Source organism: Schistocerca nitens, chromosome 8 (assembly GCF_023898315.1).
Source record: "Schistocerca nitens isolate TAMUIC-IGC-003100 chromosome 8, iqSchNite1.1, whole genome shotgun sequence".
Lineage (NCBI taxonomy): Eukaryota > Metazoa > Arthropoda > Insecta > Orthoptera > Acrididae > Schistocerca > Schistocerca nitens.
Genome location: NC_064621.1, coordinates 61226503 through 61249675, shown reverse-complemented (window position 1 = coordinate 61249675; position 23173 = coordinate 61226503). Strand labels below are relative to the sequence as shown.

General features: G+C 37.6%; 1 protein-coding gene across 3 annotated transcripts in view; it reads right to left on the bottom strand.

Moving 5' to 3' along the window:
- Positions 1-23173, bottom strand: part of LOC126198433 (phospholipid-transporting ATPase ID) — an 896650-nt gene that overhangs the window by 130041 nt on the left and 743436 nt on the right. For all 3 annotated transcript variants that reach the window (XM_049934743.1, XM_049934741.1, XM_049934742.1), the window contains 2 exons: positions 13874-14036; positions 1684-1793 (listed from right to left, as the gene is read on the bottom strand). In XM_049934743.1, coding sequence (XP_049790700.1) covers positions 1684-1793; positions 13874-14036 — 273 coding nt within the window. The remainder of the gene's footprint in view (positions 1-1683; positions 1794-13873; positions 14037-23173) is intronic.

The following is a 23173-nucleotide window of genomic DNA, read 5'->3' as shown; positions in this document are numbered from 1 at the left end:
AAAAAACAGCACACTCCCCCCTCCACAGCCCCTGCTACCAGTGTGTACTTAAGTATTATTTTTGTGTTTGTCAACACTAGTCTTTTCCTTTTAAATTTAACCATCTCTCTTTTCTGTATGAAATAAAATCTAAAAGATCCACAAAGACATTCTGAACTCATAAGAATTGTGCGATTATTATACTATTCTACAGGACAGGTTTTCATCTTTATAAGAGGAAAGATAATAATCATAATTCTAATATTAACAACATTCTGTTTCCACTGACAATGAACTTCTATAAGTAACACAGGACATCAGTACTCAAATTCAAATTTTCAGCTTTTACTCCATTGTATTGTGTGCAGTGCTCACATTTATTACAATCTCTTCAAGAAATCTCCAAAAACTCATGTTGTTGTTGTTGTTGTCTTCAGTCCTGAGACTGGTTTGATGCAGCTATCCATGCTACTCTATCCTGTGCTAGCTTCATCTCCCAGTACCTACTGCAACCTACATCCTTCTGAATCTGCTTAGTGTATTCATCTCTTTGTCTCCCTCTACGATTTTTACCCTCCACGCTGCCCTCTAATACCAAATTGGTGATCCCTTGATGCCTCAACACATGTCCTACCAACCGATCCCTTCTTCTAGTCAAGTTGTGCCACAAACTTCTCTTCTCCCCAATCCTATTCATTACTTCCTCATTAGTTATACGTTCTACCCATCTAATCTTCAGCATTATTCTGTAGCACCACATTTCAAATGCTTCTATTCTCTTCTTGTCCAAACTATTTATCATCCATGTTTCACTTCCATACATGGCTACACTCCATACAAATACTTTCCCACTATCAAGTACGGTATTGTTTTTTTGGGGTAACTCAAACATGGTGCGGATAAAAAAAAATCCATATGAAATATGGGCACTGTAAATCACAAATAACCACGTCGACCATTATTTAGAAAACCTAAAATATTAACTCTGCCATCCTTATACATATATGAGATTATCATATTTTTGTACACCAGACATGAATTATTTGAGGGAAACCATTTTGCCCATTCTCATGATACCAGAAACAAAGAAAATTTTATGCTCCCCATCCTCCACCTCAGACTGTATGCCCAGGGACGTCAATACACGAGATTGAAAATTTGTAATAAATTAAAAGGGAACAAGCTGATACAGATGAATTTAGGTTCACTTAAAAGAAAGCTATATGAGGTACTGACACTGAAGTGTTATTACTCAGTGGATGAATTCATGTGGGACAAACTGGAAATTTGAGCTGGGTACAATGTGTTACACGTTCCACGAAATAGCATTATAGTGTTGTTATTTATTATAGTTCTATTATTTATCAATGTAAAAATCATTGTAATTATTTTATAAATTTTTGACACATCTCCTGTATGCAGACCAAACGGATTGCAAATGTACGTCATGAGATGAATAAAACACAATTCACAACACATCTAATTGGCATTATGTATTTACAAGTACCATTTTAGATCTTCTATATTTGTATTGATATTATGCAAAGCCCATATTCGTAGTATTAAAATTTAGTAACTTAACCGAGACTTTTTCAGTGTTTCGGAAAAAACAAAGCGACAGACTAATACTAATACACTTACTCAGGTTTGAACTCCACAGTTCCAAAAACACCTGACAAAAAATATTAAAATGAATATATTTACCTCAATTGTAATGCTGTTTGGACTTCTCTCTCTGAAGACGAAACCAAAATTTCTAGCAGCAGATACGAGTGCTGCTTCATCTGGAGACTGGGCTTGGTACTCTAATCTCCCTGCAAATAAATAAGCAAACAACTTAATTCTAATTTTCTGTTGCCTATGTAGGACAGTGTCCACAGGTCCCAACTTTTACTTGCCTTCGGCAACTAGTAAGATGTGGAGGCTGCAGTTCAGAATCACAGAAGATAGTAACATGGGTTAAAGGGCACACATTACAAATTAAAATCAACATAGTGTACACAAGGAAGGCGGTGGAGGAGAGGACGAAATTTTGCCCTTTTCTCTATGCCTCCATCATAGAGTCATAATTATTTGTTCCAATGGGAAAAATTAACCTGTGGAAACAATAAAATTACAAAAGACAAAATTGCTTCACAGTACTTACCTTCAGAACGTGAAATTTTAAGTACTGTCAACAGACAGAGGTACAAATAGCTTAGCTTTAAGAACTCTCCTTTCCTTCCTCCGGGAGGAAACATAGGTATGTTGGAATTAAATTAGCAATAGGGGTCAAGTCACTCAGACAGCTGGATAAGATGAATCAATGTGTTGCGAGTACATGAGGAAAGTAAGGTGATAGAAGGACATAGAGAAAAGAAGGTAGATAAACAGGAAAGAAATGAGAATGCAATTTATACTGCAAGTGAGAACTAGGAGGAAAGCAGAACAAGAAATGGAGAAAAATGAAACAGGAAGGTTAGGGTAGGGGAGAAGACGGGGGGAGGAATGGAGAACCAATTCAAAAAGAGAGGAAACAACTGAGTTGATAAATGAATTAATTGGAGTGCATGTTAACAGAGTTTAAGTCCACAAGAGTGACAGGATGTGAGGATATGTTGGAGAAAAATGTGACATCTCTGAAGTTCAAAAACAGCTAGCACCAGATGAGAGGATCCAGAGCTCATGTTGGGCAGCAAGCACTCAGGTCCCTCGACTCACGCTATAGAGCATGCTCAGCAACTAAGTACTTAGCATTCCAAATATGGGCAGTAGTTTTGTGCCCATTCAGTGACTCTCAAGTGAATATGAAAGGCAGAGAAACATCTGAAACTAAATATTTTGTTTACTCATTCACTGCATGGAATTTTACATAGGAATGATCACCATTAACTGGCTGAGTGCTTGAACACATATAGAAGAACTGCCTACCTTCAGAACACTCAAGACTTAGTTCTGCTCATGTTGCACAACATGACTCGAGGGACATGGGTGCCTATTACTTAATACAGACTATTTAAATCTGCCCACCCAATATTAGTTTCCCTGAACCCCAGTGATGGCAACTCGTACGCCAACATATCTTCACATCTCACCACTCTCCTGGAGTTAACTCCATTAATATGTACCTATCCTTTATTTATTTTCTCTATGATCTTGAGCTTCTACCATCTCTGGACTGAAACTGACTCAGAGCTTACCAAAGTACTATCTTTGACCTTCTTCCATCTCTGAAACCTCACACTCCATTTTTGTCTCCCCTCATATAGAGAGTAGATATGTCCCTCTCATCAATGTGTGTGAGTAAGCTGCTGCTCTTTTCTAACCTCCGTAAACCTAATCCTCTTTCCTCCCTCAAGGTAGGGTACTTTTCCTGCTGTTACAGTTATGTTTATTTGAAAGACATTCTAAATTTTTTTAGAAGAACTAAACTTATACATTTTGAATATTTTTGAACACTATGATCCTATATTAAATCAACTATAGAACAAACAGCTGTACCCAATCACTTACTGAAATATTTACTTCTTTCTGTTACTAGTTTACTGTTCTTCAACCTCACAGGAAGTGTCCAGAATACTTACATTATAGTTATTAAAGCATTGTGATGGGCACTGTATGTCGTTTCATTATGTTAAAAGACTTAATATATTTAATAAAGTACTTTACATTGCAATTTTTTTTGCCTCTCATGTTGAAAGCAGAATTTATGTACTTAAAAATAACTGATAACTTTCACATTGGTATGAGGAAAACCAATATTAAATTTCCACACGTCAGTCCTCAACGGCAAGATAGAGACAGAAGTTTAAGCTATTGCAGCATCCCCACAAATTTTAAAATGATCGGCTAGTAATAGTTTTCTCCACAAGACCTGTAGCACAAAAACGCCACCATGCCCAGAGCTTTGTTTAAAAATACTGGTTCTTTAATGCTAATTATGAATTCAATTCTGTACCCTTCACAACTCTTCCCTCTTACAAAAACACTGCCTTAGTCTCTGTATTACTTCTACTTTCATGAGTATAGTGGACAATTGTTGAAATGACTCTTCTGCAATGCACTATATCTGAATTGTCAGTGTCATGAGGTGTAAACTCTCTGTGGTACAGATATTCTGTGCAAAGAAAGTTAATTCGGTCGATGTTCAAACTTCGCATTATAATCGTTTCCCGACATTTTTGGTGCTGAAACCCAGGAGGCAGCAGCACAGGTGGGAACTTTCAGAATCACGAGGATGTCAATAATCAGTAACAAGTCAAGTGAGTGCACACTGATTCCAAGCGACTACACAGTGACTCCACGGCGGGATATCTTTGCATGTAAATTGAAGTAACAAATGAGTAGAATGTAGGAGGATAATTGGTTGTTACGAAACATAGTTGACTCCTAGTGAGAAGGTCAACACAGAATCTTGCAGAGTACTATCATAGATCATGGCCACGAATACTGAAACAGTAGACTGTCTCTCCAAGCTAAAACTTAGATGAGGAATGCATTGTTCCAATGTTGCTCACTTCAACAGACAAATTCATTTCATGACTTAAAGCATAGAAATGAGGTGGAAAATGTTTGAACCTTCTATTTTTTTTAAGGAGCATCAGTTAGAAATTTGATGATTTTTAATTTACTACTGCTTCAGATACTTCATAAACAGGTGCACCAACTGATATTAAAAGGGTTTCTGTCCACCAGTTATTGTGTATTTTATGAGATACTGAAAAACAGTTATTTTTATAGTAGCATCAATCAATTATTCCTGCCCTTTTAAAAAAGAAGAATCATGGTTTGACTCATGCTCCCTTGAAAATAAAACTTTGGTGGCAGCACAAACTGATGTTGCAAATCCGCAATGCTTTCTAATCACACCACTAGATGGTGTCATTGGCAGTGTTGACAAACAATATGCTGCAACTGTGGGGATTTGATTGTTGTCCTTGTTTTCCATACCGTTAAATGTGCATTGTATTATATGTTGCCTTTAGCATCTACCGAGTATTTTACCATACAATGTGTGCTTCCAAAAGCGACAATAATATTGGAGAGTAAGGCTATAATTCGAAAAAATTGAAAGAAAGTTAATCAACCAGAATGTAATAAAGCCAATAAAATCAAATCTGCAATGATGTGAGGTGAAACATATGTGAATCACAGAGGGGAAAGTATTCCAGCAAAAAAGCCTGGATTCACTTGCAAATAAGTAGCTACTTTTCTATTGTCTTAGTAAATGAATAATATGAGGGTTGCCCAGAAAGTAATGCATCACATTTCTTTCTTTAACAATTCTTTATTGAACATAATGAGAACTAAACACATGAAAGAATGGTGTTTTATCTACATGTAATCTCCATCCCATTCTATGGTCTTCCTCCAGCACAAAACAAGGGCATGTATGGTTTCTCGGTACCAATCCTTGTCCCGGTGGTGGAGCCAGGGCATCACTACGTGAATTACTTCCTCATCATCCTCAAAATGTCTTCCACTAGTGGCATCCTTTAATGGCCCAAACAAGTGGAAGTCAGAAGGGGCTAGGTCATGTGTGTCAGCCATGGACAGTCTCCTCTACCACTGCAAATCATGGAGCTCCGCCAAACTGCCTTCCAATGACCTCACTCTCTGTGCCCAGCAAATAACTGTACTTCTGTCAACGGCAGATGCTCCATAGACTTTGCAGAAGTGTTTGTGAATGTTCCCTGCAGTTTCTTTCTCTGCAGTGAGAAATTCAATGATGGCACATTGCTTGTAATGTACATCACCTACAGATGCCATTTTGAAACTGTCCTGCAGCTACACTATCAGTCAGAAGTGACAGAAACTTGGCGGGCTCACTCAGGACACTTCATATAATATATATTTTGCATTTGTAGCATTGTATTTGGCTGAGCAAAAAAATGTGGTGCGTTACTTTCTGGGCAACCCTCATATATTATGCCACCTAAATCCTAGCCATAACTTCTAATGTTTCCACAATCTTATTTTGTAACCAAATCACATTATACCAATATTGTTTGATGAATGTTTGCTCACTGAAAAGCATACTGTGTACAGAGAATGTGAATGATTTAATGTTTCTTTGTTATCGGCATGTGTCCTTTATTTTTGTGTGTACTATGTTTTTATTTAGATGAGATGGATGTTCTATGTACAACACATTTTTTAAGTTCCACTCTTCTGCAATGGGTCTGCTATTGTAAATTCAGACCATTTTTAACCAGTAGCATTTACTCCAACAAATCTCAGTAATATTGTGTTACAGGAGTATTCTACACAAAGCACTTCCAGATAATGAAAGTCTGTTACATTGCTAGCAGAACACATGAAGAGAAGAGAGGAAGGCATATTTCCCAAAGCCTACTAACAGTGGTGGACGATTTGCTGCAAGATAATATATCACCCTTTGTGTGGAAAGAATCCCATTATGTAGGTAGGTCAACAAGATACTGCTGAAGTGCCAACCTCAACATCAAGGTGATGTGGAAATTATTCCTCGAAAAACACCCTCGAGAAAAAGTAAATTGTAATCTTTACTGGACATCCTCCAGCGACTATTTTAATTATAAATTTGAGAGGCCAAAGACAGACTTGTTGCACATGTGAGAAGCTAAATGTAAGTCTACACGATTAAAGGATACAGCAAGGGCAGAGCTGTGATTGAGCTGGTTCTCCATAAGCAGAGGAGCAGAAAATTTTACATTGCTCTTCAACATAAGAAATCTGAAGCAGAGATATTAGAAGACGAAATTTTTTCTTTGTCTGTCAATTTTGTGCAGAATGTCTTCCTACCAAAACTTCCAGTGTAAGATGCATTTTATTTAAGGCTACTTACTGTTAATGTATTTTGCATACACAATGTAAAGACTGACAAAAGCACAATGTAAGTCTATCACAAAGGTAAAGGAAAGGAAAGTCCTAATGAAGTGTCGCCATTTATAAATGGATACATAAGGGATATACCAAAAGAATACATCGAACATCTCTTTTCAAACAACTGCTAAGCTCAAAATAAGAATCATACCCTCAACAAATTTCTGTTGTAAGTAAACAATTCTGGGAGATTCAACAAAATTCAACAATACTTTCCAGTGAGGGAGCACAGTTTTCTGCTTGAGATAGAGGTTTTGGCATTATAAAAAAGAACCTAAGGACAAACTGTTACTGTGCACGATGTTACAGAGGTGGTTCTTACAAGTCTGAAGGAAGGTAAATTTCTTATTAAAGAAACTGGTGCTACTGAGATATTAGACTTAAAGTCATGGTGGTCACTGTGTAACAGAACAACCAGAATTTCTGAAGAAACTAAGAGTGGGAGACAAGGAAAGGTAACTTTCAGCACTTTTTCACATTTTAATTTTGATGGTACAAGATCGGGTTGTGTTAGAGCTTCTACAATGATCAAAGAACTTATTAGTCACACTTTTCTTCTGGAACTCCATCATGGTCCACTGACTGTGCTAAATAAACTAGGTTACTCATCAGAAAAGGTTCCGAGTAAGTTCAGTAAAATAAAATACTTGGAAAAATTGCAGTGTTATCTGCCTGAAGAACACAATTTTCTATGAAGAAATTCCGAAGCTGCCTGTCACAAACAACAACCAAGACAAAGATTAAATGGACTATGAAATACCAAATTTTGTTGTAGAATTGTGCATAACAACTGTAAAATGTAGAACTGTAAATTTTATATTGTTTGGTTTAATGGTAACAATAACTTGTATAAGAAGTATATAATTTCTGATTTTCTTTAAGGCATCAATTTCCAACTTTTACCAAAATCACTTTACTTTAATATTACACTAGCTATCCAATCTTTCATCAAACAATCACATTTGCATCATATTAAATAAAGAAATAATGAAATATGCCAATAAGTAGTTATTTTAGGATTTAAACAGTTTTTTTTATTTCCCACAAATATGTGTTAGTTGATTCAAGCCTATTTAAAAATATATGATTTGTTTGTAGTCACCTTCAGGAGACTTAAGTTATTTGATGACCTTGGATTACACTATTCAAGACTTACTTGCTGGAGTAGAGTATGAAGGTGGTGCTTCAGCACTAGAACAGTACACAAACTTGATGAAAAGAGCAATACTAAAAGCTAAACACAATATTGAGGAAAGAATTTCTGACATCAGGGCTGTCAGGATGACTTTGGGGTTTTCTATGTAGTCATGATTACCACAGATTAAGCTAGGACCAGTCTCTAGTAACATTGAGCATTAGGCTCACTTCTGGGAACAATCTGAATCTTCCACTGACACAGACCCAAACTTGTCAATTGCCAATATACACAAGTTTCTTAGAGCCTATCTTGAAGGGGAATTCAAGAGTTTGGTAGAAGGAACTGCTGTAACTGCAGCTTCCTTCGAGTGATGGTGACAAAGGCCGAATTATTGAGGCACATTTTATCTGGAAGCCATCCCGCATCTATCATCTGATTCCCCAGAGCTTACTACTTAGCATTTATTGGATGTAAAATGCACATCCACGCTGTACAGATGCTAGGGGAGAAAGCAGAACCTAATTGTCGAGTGTTAGTTCCTAAAATGTTTTGTGCTTTCCCAGAGGACATAATTATGTCAGTGCTGGATAATCTATACCTAAAAGAGTACTATTATCAGAAGGGAACATTCTGAAACTAATGTAAGTCTTGTCAGAACAGGTAGATGGGCGCTGACAACACAAAGCATTCAAGGGGAAGCTCTTACATTAACTAGCATTGTACCACCTACAGTAGCCTTCAGTGTTTGCTCTAAGCCAGGACAAAAGTACATAAGTCAGTACAGAAGGTACAACTCTCCTGTGTGTTTTGTAAGCACCGTGCTCACTGGGCTCAAGATTGTGAGACAGTAAAGAATGATCATGATCACCTCAAGATTTTGGGATTGAATAATAGATGGTTTCTTTGCCTTAAAACTTTCAGCACTATGCCCATGCATCATGCAGGCACGCACATTTCGGCTATGCAGATGTCTTCTGCATCTTGTACGGGTGCAGCTTTTCCATTTGCTGAAACTTGTTTTGCCCGCATGCTACACGACTGCAAGCTATAGGATATAAATAACAGATAGAATGCTAGATCTAGCAGGAGTTGATCTACAAGTGTGCATTTACTGAACATGTTGTAGGAACATCTGAAGACACTCGCTATCAGAACTGCCATCAGGAGCAGAAAGGGCCTACCAACAAGCTATGTCTCTGCATTTTCAAAAAGAGGTATAACATGAACAATAAAGCTAAACATTATTATAATCTAACATGAACAAGACTGGTGAAGACTGTGTTGGCCAGCTAACCAGCTACTACCCACTTGCAAGAAAAACAATAAATTGGTGGAAAATACTTTTCTTTCACATTTCCCCAATGTCTACTGTGAATAGTTTTATTTTGCACAAGGATGTCACCACGGAAAACATATCTTGTGGAATTTATAAAAAAATGTTAGCAAGGACTAGGTAGCTGCAGCTGACAAAGAAAAGAAAGAAACTAACAAGTAGGTCAGGAAAGAAAGCAGATGGTGGTACGAAGACCACAGTGTTCAACTTCACATACCCACAAACGCTCAACTATTAGGTTCTATGTTCTCCCCTAGCATCTGTACAGCCTGGATGTGATTTTTACATCCAATAAATGTTAAGTTGTAAGCTCTGGGGAATCAAATGATAGATGCGGGATGGCTTCCAGATAATCAAGATGCGCCTCAATAATTCGGCCTTTGTCACCATCACTCTAAGGAAGCTGCAGTTACAGCAGTTCCTTCTACCATTTGAAGAAGTAAATTATGTGTAAATTACATGTAATCATTTTTTTGTCATAAAATATGAAATATATATACCAGTGCTGATGTGAAGATATGCAAGCTTATTCCCTAATCGATAATGTATGGGGTTTAAAATGACACTCAATATGTGCCAGTAAGATGCTTCACTGTTGTGTAATTGTTCTTTACATTTTATGGAAAATTGTCAGTTCACCTACACAACTGAAGACAAGGGATAAGAGTGTAGAATGTGTTAACCAAGGCCATACAGCAAAAGACTGATGGAAGAAAGGAAAAGCATTTTGCCTCTTTTGCAAATATTTGTAATCATAAGTTGGTTTGAACAAATTTGAAACATTCTACTGTATCAGATCCTCTTGTTGAACACAGTTCCATCAGCAATGTGAACACTGAGCATTTAAGACACACATCTGTAGACAACCCACATGTGTGCAATAGGGCCCACTGGAGGAGTAAAAAGACTCACACACTGCATTCTATACCGTGGCAGCAAGTGTAGTTTTATCAGAACATCACTGATCTATAAGTTAAAACTAGAATTCACTGCAACCCATCCACTGAAAATCGATGCATTCGAGTCTTCATTTGCAACAACACACTCTCGACATCTGGTCTGACTGGCATTGAGAAGTGTATGTAGCTGTGCTGATTTAAGGTTACTGCATTTGAGAGTTTTCATTCCTTTTTAAGACACCTGTAGGTACCTAAAGAATTCAAAATGAAACACATTAATAATCTGCAAATGGTTGACTAGCAGAAGGATACGACGATCTTCCCATCGAGTTACTAATCAGAGCAGATTATTAGTGGAGAACTGTTAAGGACACAGCACCAATACATGTCTCTCAATCACTGGCATTACTGCCTTTGAAATACGGATGGATTCTTGGTGCAAACTGCTTAAGAATTTCTGCAGACTGAACTGTCATTAACCTCATCACCCTGCTGTGTAACCAGGCATCTGACAGTGCAGTCATGATTTTTGGGATTTATAGGCAGTAGGGATATGTGATGATCAAGATCATGCAAAGAGTATAAAAGATTCAGAATACTGAGGAATTGCACAATTACTACTCTATCAAGGATCAACAATAAGTAGTTTATCTTCCACAAACATTGGGAGTCATTCTTCCAAATATCCTCAGTAATGGTGAAAAATTTTCACTTATGTTGCAGAGACATCTGGATAAGAATGATGCCCTTCGTGTCATGTACGAGATTCAGATGTTGAACTACATCCAAAACGAACAAGTCGAAGTAGCCCCACCCCAGAATTCGACCAACTCCTTTCATTTGCCTCATTGAATAATAAGGAGGGAAAAACATGGAAGCACAAAACAGCAAATCGTATTCAATGCACCTTCACGTGAAAAGGGCTCTCCTTCACTTAATGATGTCTTAGAAAATAGACCTAACCTGCTTTTTGAAGTAAACACAGTGCTCAATACTCTTGCTCTATCAACTGTGGCATTTTGCCACTGTCACAGATATTACACAAGCATTTTTACAGTTAGTCCTCCACCCAGATGACAGAGAGCTGACTATATTCTTCTGGTAAAGTGACAATAAGCATGGCATACATGAAGCATATGGCAACTGAAGGACAGCTATGTATTAATTTAAAAAGACTTCCCTTTTGGCTGAAATGTAGTCTGTTCTTATGTTCAGTGGCTCTGAGAGAAGGCAAGCATGTATGCATCACAATTTTCTACCGCAAGTTTGTTGTTAGACCACAATACTTGCATGGAAACATTTTCAGGATGTGCTGCAGATGAGAATGGACTGATAACTCTTATTACAAACTGACCATACTCATGAATCAAATTAAACTGTGGGCAACAAACTCCCAGCAGTTAGTTGCAATATTAAATCTGAAGGACAAGAGCCCACAAAAACTTCGTACGTGTTGGGAGTTTACTCGAACACAGCAGACAATATGTTCTGTATGGGCCAACACCAAGTTATTGGCAAAATACCTCTGACTGTGGCCATCATCAAAATGAGCTTACTACAAGCAACCACTAGTTGCTATGACCCTCTGGGCTTAATAACACTATAACCATAATATTAAAGATATCAACTCTTGCCTCAGCACCTTGCCGTTTGTTGGCATACTTGGATCTCGATGGCTTACTTCAATCTCCGAACTTCCAAAACCATCACACATTTACGTAAAAAGGTGGGTGTAAGATTCCAGGACCACAGTCACTGACATCTTTTGTGATGCTTCAGAGAGAGCATACAACATAGTCTTGTATATTAGGTCAACTGCTAGTAGTAAGTCCCTTGTTCAATTAAGGTGTAGTAAAAGTAGACAAAACCCATAAAAAGGATTATGTTGCCACAACTGGAACTATACACTGTATTGATAGGAACATGACTTCTACATTACTACTGCAAAGCTACCAATCAGATGTAAGCAAGGCAATTCTTTGGATTGACTCCATGGTAACACAGTTGCATGGATAAATGGTAATCCTAGAACATGGAAAATCTTTACATCTAACAAGGTAATGAAAATTCAAAAGTACACCTCGCCATTCCAGAGGTAGCATTGCCCAGGTAAAGATAATCCTGTGGATCATCTATCTAGATGAATCACAACTCAGACTCCAGGTACAATGGACATATGGTGACACGGCCCACCATAGCTATTGCAATGGTGCTGTCTCTGTCCAAATGAGTATCTTGCACCATGTAAAATAGCACACAGTGTCACCGGTCAAGAAACAGAATTTGCACTGCCAGCCAACCAGATGACAATTGATTTTGCAGGACTGCTATACACCAAAGTAAGAAATACCAGTGCTAAAAGGTATGTTGCACTATTTACCTCCACTGTGATTGGAGCCACCCACCCGAGGTAGTCCGCAGTGCATCACAAAAATGTACTGGTCGACACTGCACTCCACGCACCATCTATGGCAACAATGCTCAAATATTCCATGTAGCCAACAAAAAAATACTGGAACTGTGATCGACATCATCCGCTGATATGACTCACAAACACTTCATTCAACAAGGTGTAACTTGTAAATTTATATCTCCACATTTGGCTTGATGGGGAGGGTTCTGGGAAAGAATGGTCAACTCAAAGAAAAGGTATCTCAAGAGTATTCAGACACTCAACTATAAACCAAGAATGGCTACACACTGTGCTTATAAATACTGAAGCTGCCCTGAACTCAAGACCCATTTTCAGTATTGAGGATGGAGTACTAACTCCAGCACATATCCTTGAGGGAGAGAGACTTACGTCACTGTCGACCAGACCTGAGCCACTGACGACAGCAGACTTGACAAGAGAATTCAAACTCCATCAGAAAACAGCAGAATATTTCTGGGAGTGCTGGGGTAAGGAGCACCTCAAGCTCTTGTGGAACATTCATTATGGTAAATGCCTGAATGGAGTAGCAGTGAGAATCCAAATTGGTGATGTTCTACTTCTACAAGTAGCAGTTGTTTCACAACATCTGTGGAAGAGGACAAGAGTACAGGAGCTGAAAGAAGGCAAAGACAGAATCCTGTGCACAGCCATCCTTGTGACTGCTGATGGGACGTACATCACTAGACCTGTCCAGCAGCTGGTGATACCTCTGGAGGTAGACCAGCATGGGGAGGATGTGGAGAACCACAGAAACAACACACTCACAATGCATTCTATCTGCGAATTGTTGGTGACATGTTATGTAATCTCTTTTTGATACTGATGCTCTGTGCAAATAAAGTTAATTGTGTCTGACATTCAAACTTTACATTCTACTTGTTCCCCAATGTGTAATGGACAGTCTTCTCAATACAGTCAAAAATAAATGTTACTACTGGATCATGGAATATAAATATACAAATAAGGCCATCACTACTAGATGAAAAGCTAAAACACAATTAAATAAAATAATCAACTAATAATGCAATAAGACAATCCATAAGCACTTGAAAATGAGGAATAACTTCATAATAATGAGTGTCACATTTGCCTACATCAACCTACTTTTCAAGTAGCTCATTGATATTTACTGCAACAGTTTCTTTCTTGCCTACATTTAGGTTTATAAAAGTATCTTAACTTAATATATTGCTTCACCTAAGATTTTGTATAAGGTTAACCATGTTGCTAAGTAAGAAATTACTCACCATTTCTTTCTTCGGGCATTACAGTGTGACAAAGAGCTAGCAAACGAAAAAAGTTGTGTGCATTCTGGTCCCCTTGTCTGACAGCATCCAAGAGGCTGCCATCATAAAACTTAAATTCTGGTTCATAGTCAGGATTTGCAGAAAAGTCCACTGTTGGCGTGCTCTGTATTATGAGTGGGAAGGAAGAGTATTAATTTCTGCAGTGTGAAAGGCTTCTAAATAGAATGACAGGCAAAACACAAGTGGTCAATTAAACACATATCTCAAGATTTACTGCATATGAGAAAATTTAAGAATGAATTGTCTGAAGTAAACACTTCTTTTGTGAAGTTAGCATACAAATGTAACATATATGCAAGCCTATTTCTAAGAGATGTCACACACTGGTGATGTGTAATTCTGGAAGTATAGTGAAGGTCAAATGTGAGACAAATTACATGCATTCCTGACGTTTTACAAAGAGCAATACATTACGAACTGCCTCTATTACTGTCAGTTTGCTGTAAGTAGTATGCAACACACAAAAAAGGTCAAGTGCTAAACTCAATAAAATTTACTATGCCCTCTTATTTCACAATGAAATCAGTTTTTGCTGTCACTTGAGATATACCCTCAAACCAAACTGTATCTAGGAAGACAGAAATGACAAACAATTAGATAGCAACTAGCCAAAGAGTTATTTCTGAGCTCTTGAACATCTGATGAACTTTTGCAGTTAAGTATTGTGTGTGTGTGTGTGTGTGGGCGTGCGCGCTCCCGTGTGTGCGAGACATGTACAGTAGCTAAACTTCATACTACAAATGGAAAGGTGTGCAGTTAAATCTTAGTCAGTCCTACAATATTGTTTCTATCATTTATCACTTCTTTCACCTCTGGCAATGATTAAAATATGCCATGTTGCAAAAACTGTCAGAGTTAGTTTTAAACTATACATGTTATAACCATCTCTGCAGATCAATTTGAAGGTTTGAGTGCAAGGCAATACCATGCCACCTCCAATAGGGTCATGCCTAGTACAGCATTGTAGTGGTTAACCCAATCTTTGGATTAAAGATTGCTTTGCACATGCACCACTAGTATGTTGTTTAATTTCTGATTCTCTTCTCAATTTCCCTTTCACATAACAGAAGTGAGTATCCCTCAACAGTACCACACACACACGTCAGATTTTCACAATAATACACTCACAACAGAAAAATAGTGGTTATCACCAAGGAAAGAGGATTAACAAAATGCTAGTGTTGCAAGGCTCACATGTTGAGTGAAATGAGGAGCTTGTGAGTAATTTAGACATGCACTTGTTCCCTTATATGCATGTATGTCTTAACAAACCTGTGAACAGGTGCAGTGTGAATATTCCAATACTTTGTGATCCCATAAATTTGTTTAAAATAAATTTCTGAATGATTATGAATATTAACTTAGTGCATTGTAACTCAAGATTCATTTATGACAGATGGAATATGAACTTATGCTGTTGTATTCCATAAGTCTTTGAATAATTTCATTTCATTAATAACTATTTTATAGTAAAAAATCTTTTGTCCAAATTGTGGTAAAATTATCATTGCAGAAATTATGACACTGAAAGTGACTAATTGTCTGAGCAAATGAAATTATTGAGAGGCAATAGATATGCAAGTAAAAGTATCAGTAAGAATTTTAATTTTACATTTTACTACTTTAAAATGCCAGACATTCATTCACCATGATACTAGCAGTTCCAGTTTCTTTAGTAAACAATCATTTATAAGTGAATTTTACAGCCACATTTACTGCCTGGTTTCAAACTTTCTTATAAAACCAAAACAGAACCAAACAAAGTAACCTGACTTTTGTCCAAACTATTTATGAATTATCAGACATTAATCAAAACCGTTGTAGTAGTTTTTAGGCTACCTGTGCAATTTCTCATATTAAATGAGAATTAGAGCTGGAAACACAACAACATCAAAGCCAGCTGCCTGCATCACACAATGTGATTATAAGAAACTGGGTACATTAAAAACATTTACATTCACAAGAAACTAGCACAGTAAATTAAAATATCCTTCATTATTTTTATTACAAAATCAGATAACAAATCAAAATGAAGGAAAACCAAAACTTTTGACACTGTCTGGAGCATCCACCTATAGTGTAGAACATTATGCTGCTGTGTTCCATGTAGTGTATAGTTTCCCATAATAAACGATAAAGTTGTAATAATACTGGGTGATTTTTATCCAAAATTTTGTAAAATGGTTTCTAGGATAAAAAAGAAGCCCCACTAAACAAAGTTACACATATTACAGTGAATAAAATAGCACGGCATTGTAAAATACTATGTACTTATCAGTATTCACAAATAAATATTTCCAAATTGTTGCCTTGATCTAAAAAGCAGAGTTGTCATGTAATGATATTTTAATTATATACACAGAAATTCATTGACTAAATACAAAATTATCAACACTGAGCTTTTGTTGAGACGGGAAATTGGGAGCTGATGGTATCTATAACGTACAGTAAGTATAATGGACACCCAAAATACCAAAGAAGATGCAGATTTGGTGAATGAGGTGCAAGTGCTTGATGGTGCTATGCATACAATCAATGTACTGATAAAGGATCAGTCATTATTGCCAGAACAGACTATCTTGACATTGTGCAAACACACTTATGCAGCAAACCAAGGTCTTGCTTAGCAATAGAAGATTGCAGGGCAAGATTAACGACAATGTGGAACAGCTGAAGGAAAACCTGAGCCTCAGGAAGATGACGGACAGGATATGAGGGGAGGGAGTTTATGAAGGTGGGAGATATCCCTGGGTAATTAATACAATGTCACTGGGACACATAGCATTGAACACATTTCTTATCATCATAAAGATGGTAGATACAAAATATTTATCATATGACATTTGGGATATTATGATATTAACTGGGAGTGAAAGCGCTGCTTGGAAATTGTTAGCTGCTCATCCAATGACATTATACATTTACGTGATTCAGATAATCTAACTTGTGTAACCTGCACTGATAATCAATGGCTTTAACGTAGTCTCCTAAGAAATAGATACACATTAAAACATTTAAGAACTGAGAAATAAACAGATCGTCACGAAAATGAGGGACCAAATAGCCAGAAAACACACTACACAGATAACCCTTAACACTGTGTGTGTGTGTGTGTGTGTGTGGTGTGTGTGTGTGTGTGTGTGTGTGTGTGTGTGTGTGCTCTTTTTATGAATGGGGAGGGGACAATACATAACATTTTGGTATATTCCCTATACCATCACTTCATGGACAGGAGGGCAGTATGTAATTCAGCTCAATACATTCATTACATGAATGACATGGAAGTACACTTCGCCACTCATTATGGTAATTGTTCCAATCTCATCGTAGTCATTGTCGTCGTCGTCATCGTCATCATCATCCCTTTTACAGATTATGCCAATTTCACCTTTCTGCCCCATCTTTCTACCAAATGTTTGCCAACTGACTAGCAAAGGTACTGTTGTTTGCATACTCTTCTGCATATGCTGTCTGCTCCTGCACTGTTCTGTAATGAGCAAGGCGGAGCAATGGTGAAGACATGGTGCCACATTTGAGAGGACAGTGGTTTAAGTCCCCTCATCCAGTGATCCATGTTTATACTTTCCAAAGTTTGTTCCATTAACTTAAGGCATATGTCATGATGGTTCCTCTTAAGAAGACATACCCATTTCCTTCCTCATCCTTTGCCAATCCAAGCTTGTGGTCCATTTCTCTTGGCCCCAAAAAAATGGCTCTGAGTACTATGGGACTTAACATCTGAGGTCATCAGTCCCCTAGAGCTTAGAACTACTTAAACCTAACTAACCTAAGGGCATCACACACAGCCATGCCCGAGGCAGGATTTGAACCTGCGACCGTAGCGGTCGTGCAGTTCCAGACTGAAGCGCCTAAAACCGCTTGGCCACACCGGCCAGCTCTCACGGCCTCATCGTTGACAGTTTGTTAAATCTTAGTCTTCTTTATGATTTGGTAGGTATGGATGTTCAATTTAAATTGCAAGCATCATGAACAAATTATTTTGTCATTTTTAGTCCAATAATTGTTTCAGCAGGATATATCATTGCCCTCCATGTTTTCTGGTAGCCTCAGTTGTTACTAATGCTGAGTTGCTGCCATTTTGGTAGAAATGCCATGTTTGGAATTACTACATCAATATGAACACAGTTCTCCAATTGTGAATGTCTTCACACCAACCACATGCAAAATACTTCCCAATTCTGAAGTACAGATCAACAACATAAATTCCTGCAGTGTAGCAATTGCTCAGAATGAAGCCCGACTTCTGTGTAATTACATACCGCTTGCATCATATTATCCATTTCAAAAATATGTGACAACCTTGGGACACTATTATTAGTAAATAAAGATCTGCACCAAATTATGGCCCCAAAAATAAATTTGCAGTGAAATGTAAGAACTGTAAGCAAGTTATTACCGTTATAATAGCCCATACTTCATATTAAATGTAAAGTTATTATCCCTTAAAAGATCAAGAGTGGTCTGGGTGGAAGAAATACAACTTGCTATAGGCTATACAAACTGCCCTCCTTTGTACCATGAGATGGTTTGTTGAAGGTCCTTAATATCCAGGTTTTTTCACGTGTTCCCACTACGCTCATTAGTCCAGAAAGTCCAACTGCTCAAAATGGAAGCATCATCTAATTATTTTGGTCAATACAATGTGCCGTGCTGACACTAAACAACTAATAACACTGTAAATAAATTCTCATTAAAATGTTTATATTATGTCTTAATTTCAGTGTGCAAACATAGTGCTACTTTCTACACACAGGCTTCTAGTGTACTGCACACTATACAATGATGTGCACAGAACTTTAGAAGTGCGTGCACACACACAGTAACTGCACAAACCACTGAAAACTTACTGGGAGCTGCAATCAAGAAAGAAGAAGAGAAAAAAAGAACAGACAAGGATTAGATTCTAGACTACAGAAAATCTAATGTACATGTAGCATTTACTACCATAATATAAAATACATATGAAATTCACTTATGGCATGACAGGCACCAACTAAGACTACATTTACTCCTCGTACTGCAAAAAAATTCTTATTTACATATTACATAACAGTAACTGTATTTTCTAGTGCAAGCTCTAAGTTAATCATCAGCATTTAAAGCCAAATATGAAGGCTAAACTGTATTTAGAGAGATGAAAGCACCTACTAGCCAGTTCTTCGACTAACATAAAAATTTTCCCAGATTTATTTTCTCTAGATTGCTGGGCCTTAGTGTATGTTCTGCCAATAGGTCACCTCTTTCTACATGGATCTTCTACACATTGTTACTTATGTAATCCATGTGTCACTTCTACATTTCACACTATGGTCAGGTCGCGCCAGTAGGATAACATAATCATCTTTATTGCCCCCACTGCTTGTGTCTGACACAAAATTTTCCAGTATAATATTAATTTGATTACTTTTTTGTACATTTAATTTTATACAAATTTCAAATATGTATTTTGCTAGTTTTCTTCATTTTTCTACTTATTTTCACTTTTATAACTACTTTCTCCCACTGTATACTTATGTCTCTTCTGGTCTGCTAATTTTAAGTGTGTTCACTCATTCGCCCTTTGCCATCACTCCTCCCCTTCACCTCACACTACATAAACAGTTGTTCTGCAAGCAGAAGATATGTCACATTTTATTACAATACGTTTTGCTGTAGTCCTTACCACAGCCCCAGGTGCTTTTCATCTATCTTGCTACAGGTTTCTCAAATTAACACAATTTTTAAAAGTATCCAAAATGTTCTTGGCATAGTTAAATGGCTCTTCAAATATTAGCTGCTAGAAATTCACCTGAAAGTTATATAGCAGTAAAGCTTTAATCAATATTTCAACATCAGATGTGCTGTGATTTTATCCTTTGCATTCCAAAACATATCAGTATATGAAATACAGCTAGCAATAAGTTGAGTGCTTATATGACATGTTTTCTTCAAGGTGAACTTCCAAGTTCAGTCAACCACAATGTAATACCAAATTAAAAATAACAAATCCCATTTGCTTCACAATCTAATAAGAAAATGTTGTACTGAAAGCACACAAACACAATTAAAAATGAATTTTTCTTCTCAGGTATCACATAGTTGACTGACAGCAGAAAAGAAAAATCTACATCTATTTGACGGTGTGCTGAGTGATTTTTTTTTTATTATTTTGTTTTTACCATATGATAAAACAGCTGACTGCACAACTGTATCTGAAGAACTGTAGTTTCTGGATCAGTATGTGACTAAACGAAATTGGCTTCTCCATATAAATTTATCTTTTAACTTATACTAGTTAGTGTGATATATATAATGTTAAGACAAGGCTAATATTATGCTACTAGTGCTCTGTCTATAATTACATATTCCAGCTTAGCTGTAATAAGCAAAAGCAACCTGAGGGAATGGAGTGGAGTTTGGAAGTAGGAAAAACAAAATGAAAGAATTAAGTTTGAAGAACATCATGAAATAGTTTCTAAGAATATTACTGAATAGGTAACGGGAAAATGGAAAACAGAAGATTCAAGATCAGTGGGACATGCAAGGAACTTCTAAAACTCAGCAGAATCTAGAATGCATTACAGTATCTCAGTAGAGTTTCATGCAATCTGATTAACTGTGAGTGCTAAGCTTTTTGTAGGCAAAAATCAGCAATTATGAAGCAGTTCTAAGACGTAGTGCAGTTTTATCCCTACCAAATTCTTTACGTAGTCAGTGTTCATGGGCTACTGTTAACATACACTTACTTTTACACATGTTTCTGTCTTCCCTTGATTATTTTTTGTTAGTAGTAACAGTCCCACAAAACAATGGTTGATAGTTTTGTGTCAACAAACAACCAGAAAATTAAGCACGTTCAGTCAATAGTTACTTTTCCTGCAAGTGTGCAATCCAAATCTTTGCAGCATTCATTGGCTGAAGCAAACTTTGTGCAATGATTGACTAGCCATGAATCACTTGATCTCACAAAACATTGTGTGACAGATGTAAGTGATTTCTAATAAAAAAAAAATAAAAATTGTGTGTGTTAAAGCTTAATGATGTCCAGAATATGGACAATATTTATGTGGAAGTGGAATTGATTAAATCATTTTGAGACACATTCCCTGTATGTGCATAAAATTTCTCTGACTATTCTGCTTTCATGATCCCATGTTAAACTGAAACTAAGATGAACATAAGGGAATGCTGCCTCTGCTGCATCTCATGTTCTGTGTTCTATATTCCACAAAATAATGAATGTTCCTCATGCATCAAAATTCAATTTATTTTTTCTAAGCACAACAAGTAAGTATCCCAGGTGATAAATGACAAACAGGTGATAAATGACAAAAACAGACTTGTTAGTACATCAAACACGGAATTAGCAGTACTACAAACTTGCATCTCATTTTAACAAATATAAACTGTACATTTAGTACAGATAACAAATAAGATGAGGACTAAGGTTGACATTAAGGGTTTCACATTGATGTTAATGGTGATGTTCTTGTTTTTGCTGACGTTTTCAGTCCAAAGAATTTACTGCTGTCAGTCATGATTCTGTTTGTGTAATTTATCTTGCATACGTTTCGGGAAGTAATTCATGTTGCAGCTTACCAACAAATAGCATCACATTCAGGTCACAAATAATGATGGGTTTGAAGCAGCTTTCCACACTATCCCATGAAAACCCATCTCTGCACAGCTGTTGTAACCCATATCCAACTGAAACATTTTACTCTAGTTAAGCTTTTGCCCTCATTTACAATAACTATTCGACCATGCCTTAGGACATGTCCTATCCACTTATTCCTGCTTTCAGTCAAGTTGTGCCATAAATTTCTTTCTTTCTCGATTTGATTCATCATTTATACAATCTATCCATCTAATCTCCAGCATTCTTCTGCAGTACCACACTTCCAAAACTTTTATCTTCTTCTTGTCCGTAGTGTTTATCATCCACATTTCACTTCTGTACAAGACCGAACACCAGACAAATGCATCCAGAAAAGATTTCCCAAAATTAAATTTATATTACAATGGCAAAAGAGATAGTCTTTGCCCCACCCCACTTTCTTCTTCTTCTTCTTCTTCTTCTTCTCCTTCTCCTCCTAGCCAAATTACACCTGTAAATGCGAAGTCAACATATCCATTCCCACCCTTGGATCTTTCTCGGTTCATGTCAGCCTTAACTGCCGGTAGTTCTGCCACATGGCGCAGCTGTCAGTTGTCAAAAATGGCAAATGCACGTCACAAATCCACGGTGTTAGAGCAACCTAGTGTGATTCACTTTCCATGGAGCAAGGAATGAACACACAGAGACCTACAGGGAAGTGCAACCCACATCTGGGGAAAACTGTCTCACTTCGACAATTGTGAGGTTGTGGTGTTGAGAGTTCAGCAAAGGCCGTGAAGTCTTGCATGACAATGAGCAGTTGGGGAGGACACACTCGTCACTGACAACATTTCCCGCATGGGTGCAATGGTGAAAGCAGATCAGTTTGTGCACATCACGGCCATATCCTGGAAGACTGGCATATTGTAGGGGAGTGTTTACATTGTTCAGGGTTCTTAGGGTACCAGAAGGTACCATGTTGGTGGGTGCCTAAGCAGTTGGATGACATTCTGAAAGACAAGCAAATGATGTCTTCGTTGAATCATCCGGGATGGTACTCCAAGGAGGGTGAAGCTTTCCTGGAGAGCATTGTTACTGACAATGAAACATGGATACTGCATTTCATGCCGGAATCCGAACAGCAGAGCACGGTGTGGAAACATTTGCGTTGATCTTGACAGCCTTCTCGGATAGCCAGGGACCGCTCCAGCTGGATTTCATGCCACAAAATGTTATCATCAATGCCGACAGTTATTGTTCTGCACAGTCACGTCCAAGAGCTGCCATCAGGCAGAGGCGCCATTGGATTCTCAATGTGGACATCCCGATTCTGCTCCACGTCAATGCACGAGCACACGTGGCAATCAGAACTGCCGAAAAGCGCCGAGCATTTCACTGGGAGATTCTGGACCACCCACCATACAGTCAAAACTTTGCCCCTAACAATTTCCACATTTTCGGAATGCTGAAGAAGTCCCTGGCAGGACAGTGATTCACAAGTAATGACGACGCCAAGACAACAGCTCAACAGTTGTTCCGTAGTCAGCCGGATGAATTCAACTGCACGGGCATCTCAAATTTAGTGCTGCAATGGGACATATATGTGAACTGGTGTCTCTAATAGACCTAGATGCAAGACCTGT